Genomic DNA, 12,982 nt, shown 5'->3' with positions numbered 1-12,982 from the left:
CCTGGCCCCACTGTTGGACCTCCTGATGGCACTGGTATTTCTGGCCACTGTGTGATAAAGAGTGTTGGACTGGATGGGCCTTTGGCCTGATCCAACATTGGCATCTCTTATGTTCTTATGTTAAGTGATCAAGTGTGCCGCACATGCTTGCCCTCTGCTCCCCCTCTCATGCGGGCATTCCTTCCGAGCAGATATTTTCACTAAACATTGCTGGTAGCAAACCAGCTTGAAAACTGGTCTCTAACAATGGTTTCAAACTGTTGTATGCTAATTGTGGCTAGCAACAGCTCACTGTAGGTGGCTCTAAAACTGAAAGTGTGCGGGGGAAATATCCCTAGAAGAGGGGGTAGACCAGCGGGAACTTCCATATAGGAACTCAAAAGGGCGCTACCAGTTATTTAATTGTGGCTGAGTGACAGGGCAGCCTGATCAGGCCTCAGGGGTCAGAGGCTGCCAAAGGGAAAATCTGAAGTATCTCGAGAAAGCACAGAGACATAGTATGATCCTGTCACTCCTACCCATTGTTCACGGTGGATATGGAGGAGACTCATAAAGCACAGCGCCTTTTAAGAACCATCTTATAATGTTTTGTGCTGTTTGTTTTCCCCCAGTCTTTGCTTGCCTGGGATTTTTGTCCCCTGCCAATCGGGGCGCACTAATGACCTGTGCCGTGGTCTTGTGGGTGCTGCTTGGAACACCAGCAGGTTATGTTGCTGCCAGGTTCTACAAATGTAAGTATAAAAGTTTATTTAATGCGACAGCACTTAAGTTCATTAGGTGAAATTATCATCACAGTAGTGATTTCTTCTTTTTTTTATTGCTCTGTGTTTGCCCTCAGGGCGGGAGAGGCAAATATTTAAGATTGAAGAGAGGTTGCTTGCAGGTTTAGATTATCCTCATTGCTGTAAACTTTCAAATCAGCTATATTTTCATTTCTGTCAGTTGCTGTCGCTTAATTCTACTTGTAGCTGACACAATTTTGATAGGGCAGCCAGGCTATTGGTGGCTTTTAAAATTTCATCATGTTTATCACAGAAAGTCTGTTTTTGCTTTGCTTTTGGATTTTTTGTACTTTTAGATGAAAATACAGCCCCCTTCTCTTTATTGGGTTTCTCAAATGATGTCCATGTGTTCGCATGGCATGTACACTTTTTTTTTCAGTTAGGCATGCAGGAAAGTCTACACTGCATTTGAATGAGATTGCATAAGCCATTGATTTGAAGTGGAGGCCTCTGAGATTCACAATTGTGAAGAAATCAAACAATAAACAATCTTAAGAGTGGAATACAGAATTCTGTCATTACCTGTGTAATGCCCATTCATGCCTGTTAACCAGAAGTGAGATCAGGATAAATTACTGCTAGTTTTGTTTATTGCACACAAAAAAACCCCAAAACCCGTAACAGTAATTAATCCTGATGCAGGTAAGATGCTGGTCTAACATTTTAGTTTTGAGCTTGATGTTGAAGAACAAAATAGGGAAAAGCTCGGGTTTGTTATGCTAGTTTATCAGTTTAGAGTTCCCAGTAGTTCATATGCTTGCCCATACGCTGTTCAAAGAAGCAGGCTGGTGTGTCTGAACGTCCTGCCTTTGACTGTGTTTAACAGCTATGGGGATTTTGTTTTATGCAGCATTTGGGGGTGAGAAATGGAAGACCAATGTTCTGCTGACAGCCTTCCTTTGTCCTGGGTAAGCTAATGTCTATTTGTTACATTACATCCAGCCAAAATACACAAGCCTTCAATAATTTGAAAAGTATATCAACACCATTGTGTGCCAGAACAATCCACTGTGTGTCCTTTTTGTAAACTTTGTCTTTCTTTTGCCACGTGCAAGTTGACTGAACAGTACTAGCATGGCCGAAGTAACAGCATTTTAAAGTAAGGTTGCTTTAAACTGATTCTTGGTTTTGCTCTCTGAAGCTGCTTCCTGGACCATACAGTAGCCGCTTTCATGCAGGTGTCATGTATTGTACAGCCCCTGTGTTAAACCTTTCTGCTTAATCACAGCAAGCAGTTATCCCCTGAAGTGTAGTTAAGACAGACATATATTGGGAGGTATTCAGCTGAAACGTCGGCTCCTGCTGGAATTCAGTCCTCTTAAATTAAGAGAGAAAGGCTAGCTTGACCTCTTCGACTGATATTCTGTGCCTGTCGCCTGGTTTTAACTTTAAACGAGATACGCGGTAACACGATTTCAGTAACATTGAAATTAATCAACTGTGAATATTAACTTAAATCTTGTATTTTTTTGTTTTTGTTTTTTTGAAGTGTGGTGTTTGCGGATTTCTTTATCATGAACCTGATTCTTTGGGGCGAGGGCTCTTCAGCAGCCATCCCGTTTGGTACTTTGGTAGCTGTTCTGGCACTTTGGTTCTGCATATCTGTACCGCTGACATTCATTGGGGCCTACTTTGGTTTTAAGAAGAATGTAAGTTTTCTTTCTGATACTGCGTGTTGTGGTATAATGCACTAGAAGTATCATGCTCTTGCTGATTTTAAACCGCTTTCAAAATAAGTGTTGGAATGTATTCCTTTAAAAGGTTGTGGGTTTCCTGTCTGAATGGGATTGTTGAGTTGCATGTAGAGAATTATCAAGATCTTGGTCAGCTTCAAAGGAGAATGTTTTGGACTTGTCAGATCTTATCACAGATTTCCTTTGTACTAGGGTCTTTAGTTCTAAGTCTGCCCTGGATTCCTAGCTCAACAAAAAGCCATAGTTACGATTGCCAACTATTTTGATCTAAATACTTGCTTCAGATTGTGGTGTGTGTTTGAATGTGTAAATATAACTTTACGCTTAAGATTTCTTCTCTCCCCTTCCCCTTTTTAAAGGCGATAGAACATCCAGTTCGCACTAACCAGATTCCTCGTCAGATTCCTGAACAGTCATTTTATACAAAACCGTTACCTGGCATCATTATGGGAGGGATTCTGCCCTTTGGATGCATCTTCATCCAGCTTTTCTTCATTCAGAACAGCATATGGTAAGCTTATGTATTTTAACATTTGACCCCCTCTTATAAAGTATATTGTCTCTCTCTGTTTTAAACAGTGCTTGCACTTGCCTCTGCCTTCCTAGTCTCTCTGGGTACTATGGTGAGCTAGGTAAAGGTTCCCTTGCTCAAAAGCCAGTCGAATCCGACTCTAGGGTTGTGGTGCTCATCTCCGTTTCAAAGCCGAAGAGCCAGCGCTGTCCGAAGACATTTCCGTGGTCATGTGGCCGGCATGACTAAACACCAAGGCACACGGAACACTGTTACCTTCCCACCGAAGCAGTACCTATTTATGTACTTGCAATTTCTTGCTTTCGAACTGCTAGGTTGGCAGGAGCTGGAACTAGAGACGGGAGCTCACTCCATCATGCGGCACCCTGGGTCTCGAACTGCTGAACTACTGACCTTCCACAGCCTGCAGTTCATCATCTTAACCACTTGAGCCACCGCAGCTCCTGGTGAGCTAGCAGCCCTTAAAAATGGATCAACTGCTTGGCCTTAGATTTGCATGGCCATCTAGCATGAGAAAGTCCCATGTGTCGTGGCTAGGGATGGGCACAAACTAGTTCACGAACTAAAGTTTGTGATGAATTTTTTCCTATTTGTGGTTTGTGAAGTTTGTGGCAGGACAACCGGTATGAACTTTCTACAAACTTTCAAGCTGTTTGTGGCAGATCGTGAACGAATATATTTCCAGAGAGACTGTCTCTACTCAATCTAAATGCATAACAAATTTCAAAGTAACGGGGTGGAACTTGGCGGGCATGTAGAGGAGCATCCGGGGTGGTCCCCTGCAACTTTGATGGCTCTAGCTTGCACAGGATCCATTCCATACACTCCTGAAGCTCCTGAACCTGTGCCTTTCAAAATGACCACCTGTCATTTCCCCAGAAAGCAGTTTCCTGGGGGTATGTTCTTTGGAGGGGGGTGTAACTTGGACCCCTGAAATCTAATCTTCATCAAACTTGGTTCATTTAGCTAGCCCCTAAAAGTTCATGGTGGTTCGTGAATCGGGCATGCTGTGAATCATGAACTGAACCGCATTTTCCCAGTTCGTACCCATCCTTAGTCATGGCACCTCTAGCTTCCATTGGAGTTCTAATATACCACAGAGAATCTTGTAAGTCTTGGGCCAGACTGGGGACAGTGTTGGCAGTCTTTGACTTGGGTTTCCAAGGTCCATGGTCAGCTTCTACATGAAACATGGGAGTTCAATTTATGTCATGGTCTCTTGAGTGTAACTCAGGTTGCTTGACAAGGTCATTTTGCCAGAATCAGTTAACACTCATTGTTTTATAAGGTAAGGGTGTTTGGATAAAATGCAGTACTTGTAGCTACTTACATGCACCAAAACTATCTTTTGTTACATTTTTAGGTCTCATCAGACATATTACATGTTTGGATTCCTGTTTCTGGTGTTCATCATTCTTGTCATCACATGTTCTGAAGCTACCATCCTACTTTGCTATTTCCATTTGTGTGCAGAGGTAAGTCTATGGTGATTCTTTTTTTAAAAGGCACCCACCCACCCCCAATTTCTGGGATTTTTAAACTAAGTAAAAAAGCCTATCTTTGGGTGATATCCTGCTAATTGCCAGTGCAACATGCTGTATGTGAAATGACTAAATTCTGCGGGCCCTGGTACTGCAATGATTGTGGCAAACCAAATCAGGGATGAAAATATTGTAGAATTCATGGTATTTTGGGCAGGTGTTATGAAGACGTGTAGTACAATTATAAATTCTCTTAACAGTTTTTGCTATAGAGCTTCTTGTTTGTTCATCAAGGCAGAAATTGCCATAGGTTAGCATTGGAGGAACCACTGGAACTCACAAGGAAACAATGACTTGTAGGCTTGTGAGGCATTCTCATTATGTGAAACAATAAGACATCTGATTTAAAAAATTTAGAAACTTGTTAGCCATCCATTGCATACGAGAATTGGTCTGACAAGTTAAAGCTAACAATCTGAGTATGAATATGTTTACCTGTAACGTTGCAACATGTAAGCTTGAAGAGACCCTTTTGATGGGTCTCTAGATATATGTGGCATTTGAAAGATTGTCCTGTAAACTTGAAAACAACAAAGTATGTGCCAGTTCTGTTTATTGTCTTGCATATGACATGTCACTTAGTGCATATGGAGAACATTGGCTTAGATATTAACTAGATGCCTGCACAAGACACTAGCAGATGTGCATTTTCCCTGTGGATCACCCCCCACCACCCATGGTAGAAAGATGGCTGCTGGAGTTGTGAGACTGGTTCAACAAAAAGCCACATGGGTTGGGGGAGACTACAGGGAAGGTGAAGAAGGGGGGCAATACGGTGAGTCAGGCTTGCTGCAAATAGAAGGAACTTGGTGGAATGGAGTTGGAAAACCGGCACTGTTGTCCCAGGGAAGTTCTTGTTTACCACATTGTGAGCTACAGCAGAGGGGTTGCAGGTGAACCCCATACCTGGACCAGAGGCAGACTCCAGCTACGCATTTCCATGGAATACTGCTTCCACCCATATTCCATTTGGCAAGGCCTTCAGTCCCTCCTGCTGTGCCTATAGCTGAAAAGAAATTGAGAGTGCAGCTGTATATAGTTTTGTCTACCTAAACCAGTGTTTTTAAAGAATTATAAATTACCAATATCTTTTAAAGTTACAGAAATCTTCAAGGTAACATTATACAGGGCCTGCCTGTTAAGTGTGAAATCGTTCTGTGCTGCATTTATTGTCCTGATCATTCATATGGAGTGAAGAAATGTTATTCTACCCACAGGTTGTCTTCTTAACACATCTAACTTTATAACTTTCTCCTGTTTTATTCTAGGACTACCACTGGCAGTGGCGCTCATTCCTTACCAGCGGCTTCACTGCCGTCTACTTTCTTATATATGCAATACATTATTTCTTTTCCAAACTCCAAATTACGGGTACGGCGAGCACCATCTTATACTTTGGCTACACGATGATCATGGTATTGATCTTCTTCCTTTTTACAGGTAAGTATGTCTTTCAGGAATGCGTCTTCAGAGTGCGCTAAAATGTCTGACACAGATGCCATTGCAAAGGTGTTGATTTTTTGATAAACAGAGCCCTATACGATAACAGAAAAGCGAATTTTTGTTTAGTAGCATTGTGTGGTATAAGAACTGTATGGTGTCAGGAGCACCTGTGTATATTTATACCAGCAATTCTGTATGGAGGGATTTAGAGACACTTCTCAATTTAAACACTGGCTAGAGCAGGGGGTCCCCAGCAATGTTCCCTCTAAGCTGTGGAGTCCTGTGAGCAAAAATTCTACCTTGCGAGCTCCTGGCATTAAAGTTGTGAACGGCCAATTTGGCTACTGCCTACATTAGTTTGCTCTGGAGCCATCTTTCCTGAGCTGAGTCAAAAATCTGTGAGCCAGAGGCTAAAAAATGGTGAGCTAGCTCACACTAACTCAGCTTAGAGGGAACATTGGTCCCCAGGAATAGTGCCCGTGGGCGCCATGATGCCTGCTGACACCTTTCCTGGCGCCCACCGAATGCTTTTAGAAAGTGGGCAGGGCCAAGTGGGGCTTTGGGCCAGCAGGGCTTACACTGGCTGTGAAGATTTTTTTAAAACATTGCTTTGGCAGCAGCTGCCACCACAGTTCAGTGGTCAGCCTCTGTGTGACTGAAGCTAAGCTGAGGCTAGTCCAAGCCTTGTGTGGCAGCCATTTTGTGGCTGCACCCACCACACTGTGTCAAATTCCAAAGGTGCCCACAGACTGAAGAAGAAGAAGAAGAAGAAGAGCGGCTTACAGTCTCCTTTCCCTTCCTCTCCCTACAACAGACACCCTGTGAGGTAGGTGGTGCTGAGAGAGCTCTTGAGAGAACAGCTCTGAGAGAACTGTGACTGACCCAAGGTCACCCAGCAGGCTTCCTGTGGAGGAGTGGGGAATCAAATCTGGTTCTCCAAATTGGAGTCCGCCGCTCTTAACTGCTATACCAAACCAGGTTGAGGACTCTTAGGCTAGTCTTTCCAGTTTATATCTGACACAAAAGTTTGACTGAATCCGTGCACAGAATCTTCTCAACGATACAAAGATGTCTCATATCTCTGTCTAGTTCCTGTAGTTTAAAATTCCAAGGATGCTGATGAAATAATCCCGGATCTAAAATCACTATTTCAGTCTAGAATAACTGCAGGCAACTGTGATAAAACTCCAGTCTTACATCTCCTATTAGCAGCAACATCCTCCTCCTAAGCAGACACCCAACATACAGTACTCAGTTGTAGGACATTGACCTGGGCTCATTCCAATGGAATGGAAAGAAAATGGTTCATCTCCCTCTTTAGGGACTCTGTCTCATAGTGTTACTATTGTACAATTTAAGGTTCTGTAACAGTTTAAGTGAACCTTTTCTTAATCTTGTGTACACCGTGGAAATGCGTGCCCATTAAAATTATAATGTAAATGGTGACCCTCAGAAGGGGTTGGATCCAGACTGAATTTTCCACTCATGTGAGGCTGTTTTGTCATTGGAATGGAATGGTCCTACCTCCCACTTCCCACTGCGATCTCCCTGAAATGCTGCTGCAGGGGGATGGGGAACCCCCTCCATTAGCTGAAAGTTTAGTTTGATCCAACCCAGTGTCATCATGTCATACAAGGAACTTTAGTTGGTTACCTGTTCTCTTCACTTCCCTGCTCCTCCTCCTGCAGTTCCCTTGCTGCAGTTTCCTGCCAGTATTGAAGTGCTAGCTGTGCCGTTCCTGAAGTTAGATCCATGGTATTTCAGGAAAAGTTTTAAATGGCAAAATCCGGATTCATTTCCCTCTTACTGATATTGTTGTTTGAATCCTTCTAATCCTTACATTTTAGGCAGCAGTTGTACAAACAAATGTATAGTCTTCGATGGAGTGTATTCTCCAAATGGAAAGGTTTAAGGCAAATGCATCAAAACCTTAATGTCTGGATATTCAAGGCAAATGCATCAAAACCTTAAGTGTCTTGATAGCTGGCACTATTGTGATAACATTACCAGCTATTATTCTATTTCCCTCCTACACCCATACAGTCTGGGAATATCATTGCCTCTGTCTCTAGTTCCAGCTCCTGCCAACCTAGCAGTTCGAAAGCAAGAAATTGCAAGTAGATAAATAGGTACCACTTCGGTGGGAGGGTAACAGCGTTCCATGCACCTTGGGGTTTAGTCATGCCGGCCACATGACCACGAAAACGTCTTCGGACAGCGCTGGCTCTTCGGCTTTGGAACGGAGATGAGCACCGCAATCCTAGAGTCGGACTCGACTGGCTTTCGAGCAAGGGAACCTTTACCTTTACCTTACTAGAAGAGAGATTGTAGTGTTGAGCCTCTTCTAGTTCAGTTGTTAATACTATTGGTATTACTGTTCACACACACACACCAAAAAAATCCTTTCATGGATTTGCTTACAAGAAAACAGAAGCTGTATACTAAGGAGCCTGTAGTACATTTCATTATATTGAAATGAGAGCGCTCCAGCAAATTACCAGAATTACACACGCAAGGCCCCAAAGGCATCCAGCTTCCCGTGTCAAGATGATATAAAAGCTAAAAAGAGAGACTCATAATTGTTGTATCAAAACTATTATGTTCCTGCTTACTCATCTGTTAAAAATGGTCAGCCTCAAGAAGGGTTTTGACGGTGCCCTGCTGCTCTGCCGGTGTAGCACATGCTTGGGGCGCTCGCTTCTCACGCTGCATTCCGGGTCATTGATCAGACGCAGCAGGCGGAATCCTGGGAGCTCTGTGACAAATCTCTGACTCACAGCTGGGCCCACCACAGTGTCTCAGAGTAAATGAGTCAGTTAAACATTAGTGGCTTAGGTAGCATGGAATTTTTTTGGCTGCCGTGATATCATTCATGGCGGTTCATGAAATAACTACTGTACTGTTATCTTAACCAAGCCTCTTTACAAAAGAAAACCCAACACTTTTAGGTATTTAAATTAAAGCAGCCATATAAAAAAGCATGAAACAGTGCCCTCCAAATTGGGGGGCTGGGGGGGGTGGTCACTGTTGCAAGCAAGTTCTGTTGTAGAATTTTACAATTAACTGCATACTGTCAAATGCAAAAAAAAAGTGCCTCAAAGAGCAAGATTTTTAAAAAAAACTACTTTTTGTGAAGAAGTCCATTCAGATACACAAGACTAGTGTGCAGTTGCTGAACAAATTTCAGCTACATGAAATTGTCCTCAGAGGCTTATGTTTTCAGAGGATTGTGTGTCTCTTAAATCAAGTATCTGGAAGCCTGTTTATTGCGGCAGTTTACTCACACATGCTTGAATTACAATCTACAAATATTACGCCTCCTTCCAGTACTACTACTGCATATTCAGTTGTGGAAAGTGCACACACAACCATAGGCTTTCTGAATCTTTCAGCGATAGAAGTGGCTCTTTCTCCAAAGGCGTGACTACCAGAAGAAAATATCTGCTGGGTTCCCATAGAGAAATTTGTGGTGTGGGTGGTGATGGTAGAGTGGTTTTGGTGCAGACCTCTGACTCCCCTCTTCATAGAATGCCCTGCCCCCCAAGAGCGGCATTTCAAGGTGACATTTGCCTGCTGTTGGGTGGGGGGATGGGGGCAGCAAAGCCTCTCTCTGCTGTTGGGGATCCACTGGGTAGGGTGCGAATTCATTAAGATAGCAACCGTATGCATACATACTTGGGGGTATACTTCTTGGACACTTGAAATTAATGCCCAGTGCTTAATTAATGTTTGAGGAGGTTCTCTCCACTGTATCCGACAAAGTGCGCATGCACACGAAAACTTATACTGTGAATAAAACTTTGTGGGTCTTAAAGGTGCCCCACTGGATTCAAACTTTGTTCTGCTGCTTCTGACCAGCGCGGCTACCCCACCGGAATCTAATTAATTTACTGCTATTCATTTTTAAAGATGTCTATGCTGCCTCTCCAGGGACCTTGCCCCTGGCAGTTTACTGAGTATGTACAGAATCAGGCTGTGCAGCATACATTCTCTCTGTACTGAGATCTTAAAACTGGGAGTATTTTCAGCCAGAAGTTAAATGAATGAATTCTGTTCTTTATCACTTGGCCTGAATTGAACTTGCATTTTGACTACACCAGAGACTCGAATGCCTGCTTTAGGGCAGAGGTAGGGGAAATCGTTTCATTGCAGTTTAGAATGGTGTTTCCATAAAAATGGAGGCAAGGAAGTTTGAAATCTGTCTTTCAAAGAGGTCCTTCACAGACCAGCAGCAATTCAGTCATCCACACCTACTGGCTCAGGAAGAATCTCCTCAAGAGGACTTCATGGTACGACTCTGCAGCTCTAAACAGGGACGTTACAGTACAGAGGAGAATGACGTTGAGTTGACGTCGCTCCTTGGTTCATTCAGATAGCACAGCAGCTCAGAGGATCTGAGAGCAGAATATACTGTGTGTGGGAAATGGGTTTCCATTTTTATTAAAACGCTACAGTAGTATAGTATGAATGGCTTTGATCCAGTGCATTGGGATATGACTTGCTCAACTCTCCCCCTCCAGTGGGAGCCCCAAACCACCACCACCCACCGAAATCCTGTTCCTGGTGCTCATTGATTTGCGTTCTGCTTTTGAATCCTATTTTAGGTATTTATAATACGCTTTGATACATGCTTATCTCTTGTGTGTTTCCTTTGTAGGAACGATTGGATTCTTCGCATGCTTCTGGTTTGTGACCAAAATATACAGTGTGGTAAAAGTCGACTAAAGAAACTGTCATGTACAATACCGGAGCTATCAGTGACCTAACGTAAAGCCATGGTCTTGGAGAAATTAAGCTTTATCTGAAGTATTGGATTTCTGTACTTTGCAAATGATACTGAATATAAATCCCCTCCCTCCCCTCACTGAAACATTTGTATCGTGACTTTACAATCTGTTTTCACTTGACGGTTCTTAATGAAGATTGAATTAAATACTGTATGCTTTTGTAAATATTACTGTATTAGAACTTTTACATTCTAATGACAAGTTCGATGTGACTGCATTGCAGAATTTAACGATACTTCTAAATAAAAGTTTGGTTGTAAATAGGGTTTTTCTAGGTTTGTTGGGTGGGATTAATTATTTTTCTGGAATAGAAATTACTGCTTTCTATCATGATTTTTGAAGGATGACTCTGGAAGTGTATTGCTTTTAATTTGAACTTTTAACATTTTTTTTGTTTTGTTTTATACTGGAGTTAGGGACATAAATCTTTTTGGGTTTTTTCTGTGATTTTTTCCCATTAGGTTCCAGTGTTGTTGGCCTTTTAAACTATGTGCCTCTGGAGTCCTGGAATTGATATATTCATGATAGTAATAAATGCTGTAATAAATTATGTAAACATTATCGGTGGGTCATTACATTATAAATAAGTTCACAACATTCTGTAAATACAAATATATTGACAAGAGATGTTTTTAAAAAGTTATGTAGATTATTTTATTGTGTGTTTAAAATCTTGGTTGATTCCTCTTTTAAAATCTGTTCCCTATGACATAAAAGTAGTAGTCATGTATGGCATAAGAATGGAACTTCAGAACTGTGTTTGCCGTGTCAGTCCTATTCCAGTAACCCAGCTAAGTGAAGAGATCAGAGAGATATGTTGAGAAGATCTGAATGTAAGAACAAGAGGCACTGTGAAGTATATTCATAACAGATCTTAATGAAGCATATTACGTAAAATGGATACCTGTGTTGTCCTTTGACACACAGGAAGCAGGCACACTCCTTTGCCTCTCATTAGAATAGTCCAGCTTACTAGATGTAGAGAGTAAATTCACATCTTTGCAGTGGAAGCGTGTTCATTGTGTTGAGTTGTTTCGGTTTGTAGCAGGTTCCTCTGTTTCGTGATGCCTGCATGTTTTCCACGAGAGCATACCTGGTTAAAATATTGTTTAAATTGCACGTTTTCATTCATTCATACAAATTAGCAAAAAAGAACCTTGGTTTTTTTTCTAACATGCTCTTTCTAAAAATCATAAGGTGCTTGAATATTAAAAATCCAATAAAAATATCTTTTGTTAACAAACCTGTAATTTTTAGTATTGTGTAAACTGGTGTTTACATTATACAAGATGCCAGGATGTGTTAAAATGGTGGGAACAAAACATGAGGCAAATTATGTGCTGCATGGTATTACTACGCACTCATGCTCCCGTTGGTAGTGTAAGATGAAACCTTGACCCTTTGTATCAGGGCTGGAATCCACCTCTCTGCTTTGCACCAGGAAAGCCTCCGCCTTTGGGTCTACTGCGCATGTTTGATACCTGTGGGAGGAGCCCCATAATAAGGGCAGGATGGCTGTGTATGGGACTTTCAGACGACCCCAGGATTCCAGCTAAGAGCTGCCTTGAGGGCAGAATGAACCATACTTTACTTGATCTTGCTACAACTGTTTGTCTTTGCTTTTATTTATTCATTCATCATATTTGTAACACTGCTCTTTGGTCTTGACCCAACCCTCAAAAGTGTCTGTTTTGAGAGACACTTGGAAAGCAGTAATTACCTAAATCCTTTTCAGTCAGCATTCTAACTCGCCTTGGGCCCTGGGACTATTTTGGTCGTTCTAGCAGATAATCTTCATTGGAAGACAGACAAGAGGAGTGAATCCTTATTGGTTCTTCTGGACCTCTCAACAATTTTCAGTACCATCATCAAGGATATCCCTCTGGGCTGCCTTACCAGGATGGGATGGGGGATGTCGTGCTTCTCAAAGACACTCCAGTCCGTTCTAGACTTGGAAACTGCTGCTCTGTCCCCATAGCCATTCGCTATGAATCTTGTTACATGTGCTGTTTTTAAGAGGTTGGAAGACAGAGGAGCCCTTGAGGGACAGAAGGTCTCAGTGATACGGTAAAGGAGGTTAAATAAATTGAAGTGTAATCTGGACAATTCAGACCTCCAGCGGGCTGGGGGCATAACTGTGTGTTCAGCCTGTGTCGATGCAAGTTTGGAAGTATCGTTGGGTCAGGTGCTGCACCCCAGCACC

General features: G+C 42.3%; 1 protein-coding gene across 1 annotated transcript in view; it reads left to right on the top strand.

Annotated features, from left to right (window-relative positions):
* The window catches only part of TM9SF2 (transmembrane 9 superfamily member 2), a 44,553-nt gene extending 33,622 nt beyond the window's left edge, over positions 1 to 10,931 (top strand). The window contains exons 11-17 of the mRNA XM_015415101.1: positions 612 to 731; positions 1,633 to 1,690; positions 2,272 to 2,431; positions 2,836 to 2,987; positions 4,372 to 4,483; positions 5,818 to 5,989; positions 10,650 to 10,931. Of these exons, the coding sequence (XP_015270587.1) occupies positions 612 to 731; positions 1,633 to 1,690; positions 2,272 to 2,431; positions 2,836 to 2,987; positions 4,372 to 4,483; positions 5,818 to 5,989; positions 10,650 to 10,717 (842 nt within the window). The 3' untranslated portion in view covers positions 10,718 to 10,931. The remainder of the gene's footprint in view (positions 1 to 611; positions 732 to 1,632; positions 1,691 to 2,271; positions 2,432 to 2,835; positions 2,988 to 4,371; positions 4,484 to 5,817; positions 5,990 to 10,649) is intronic.
* Positions 10,932 to 12,982: the final 2,051 nt, after the last annotated feature.

This window comes from Gekko japonicus, unplaced genomic scaffold (genome assembly GCF_001447785.1).
Source record: "Gekko japonicus isolate JY-2015 unplaced genomic scaffold, Gekko_japonicus_V1.1 scaffold52, whole genome shotgun sequence".
Taxonomy (NCBI): Eukaryota; Metazoa; Chordata; class Lepidosauria; order Squamata; family Gekkonidae; genus Gekko; species Gekko japonicus.
Note: the sequence above shows the minus strand (reverse complement) of the source record. Positions and strands in the feature narration are given on the sequence as shown.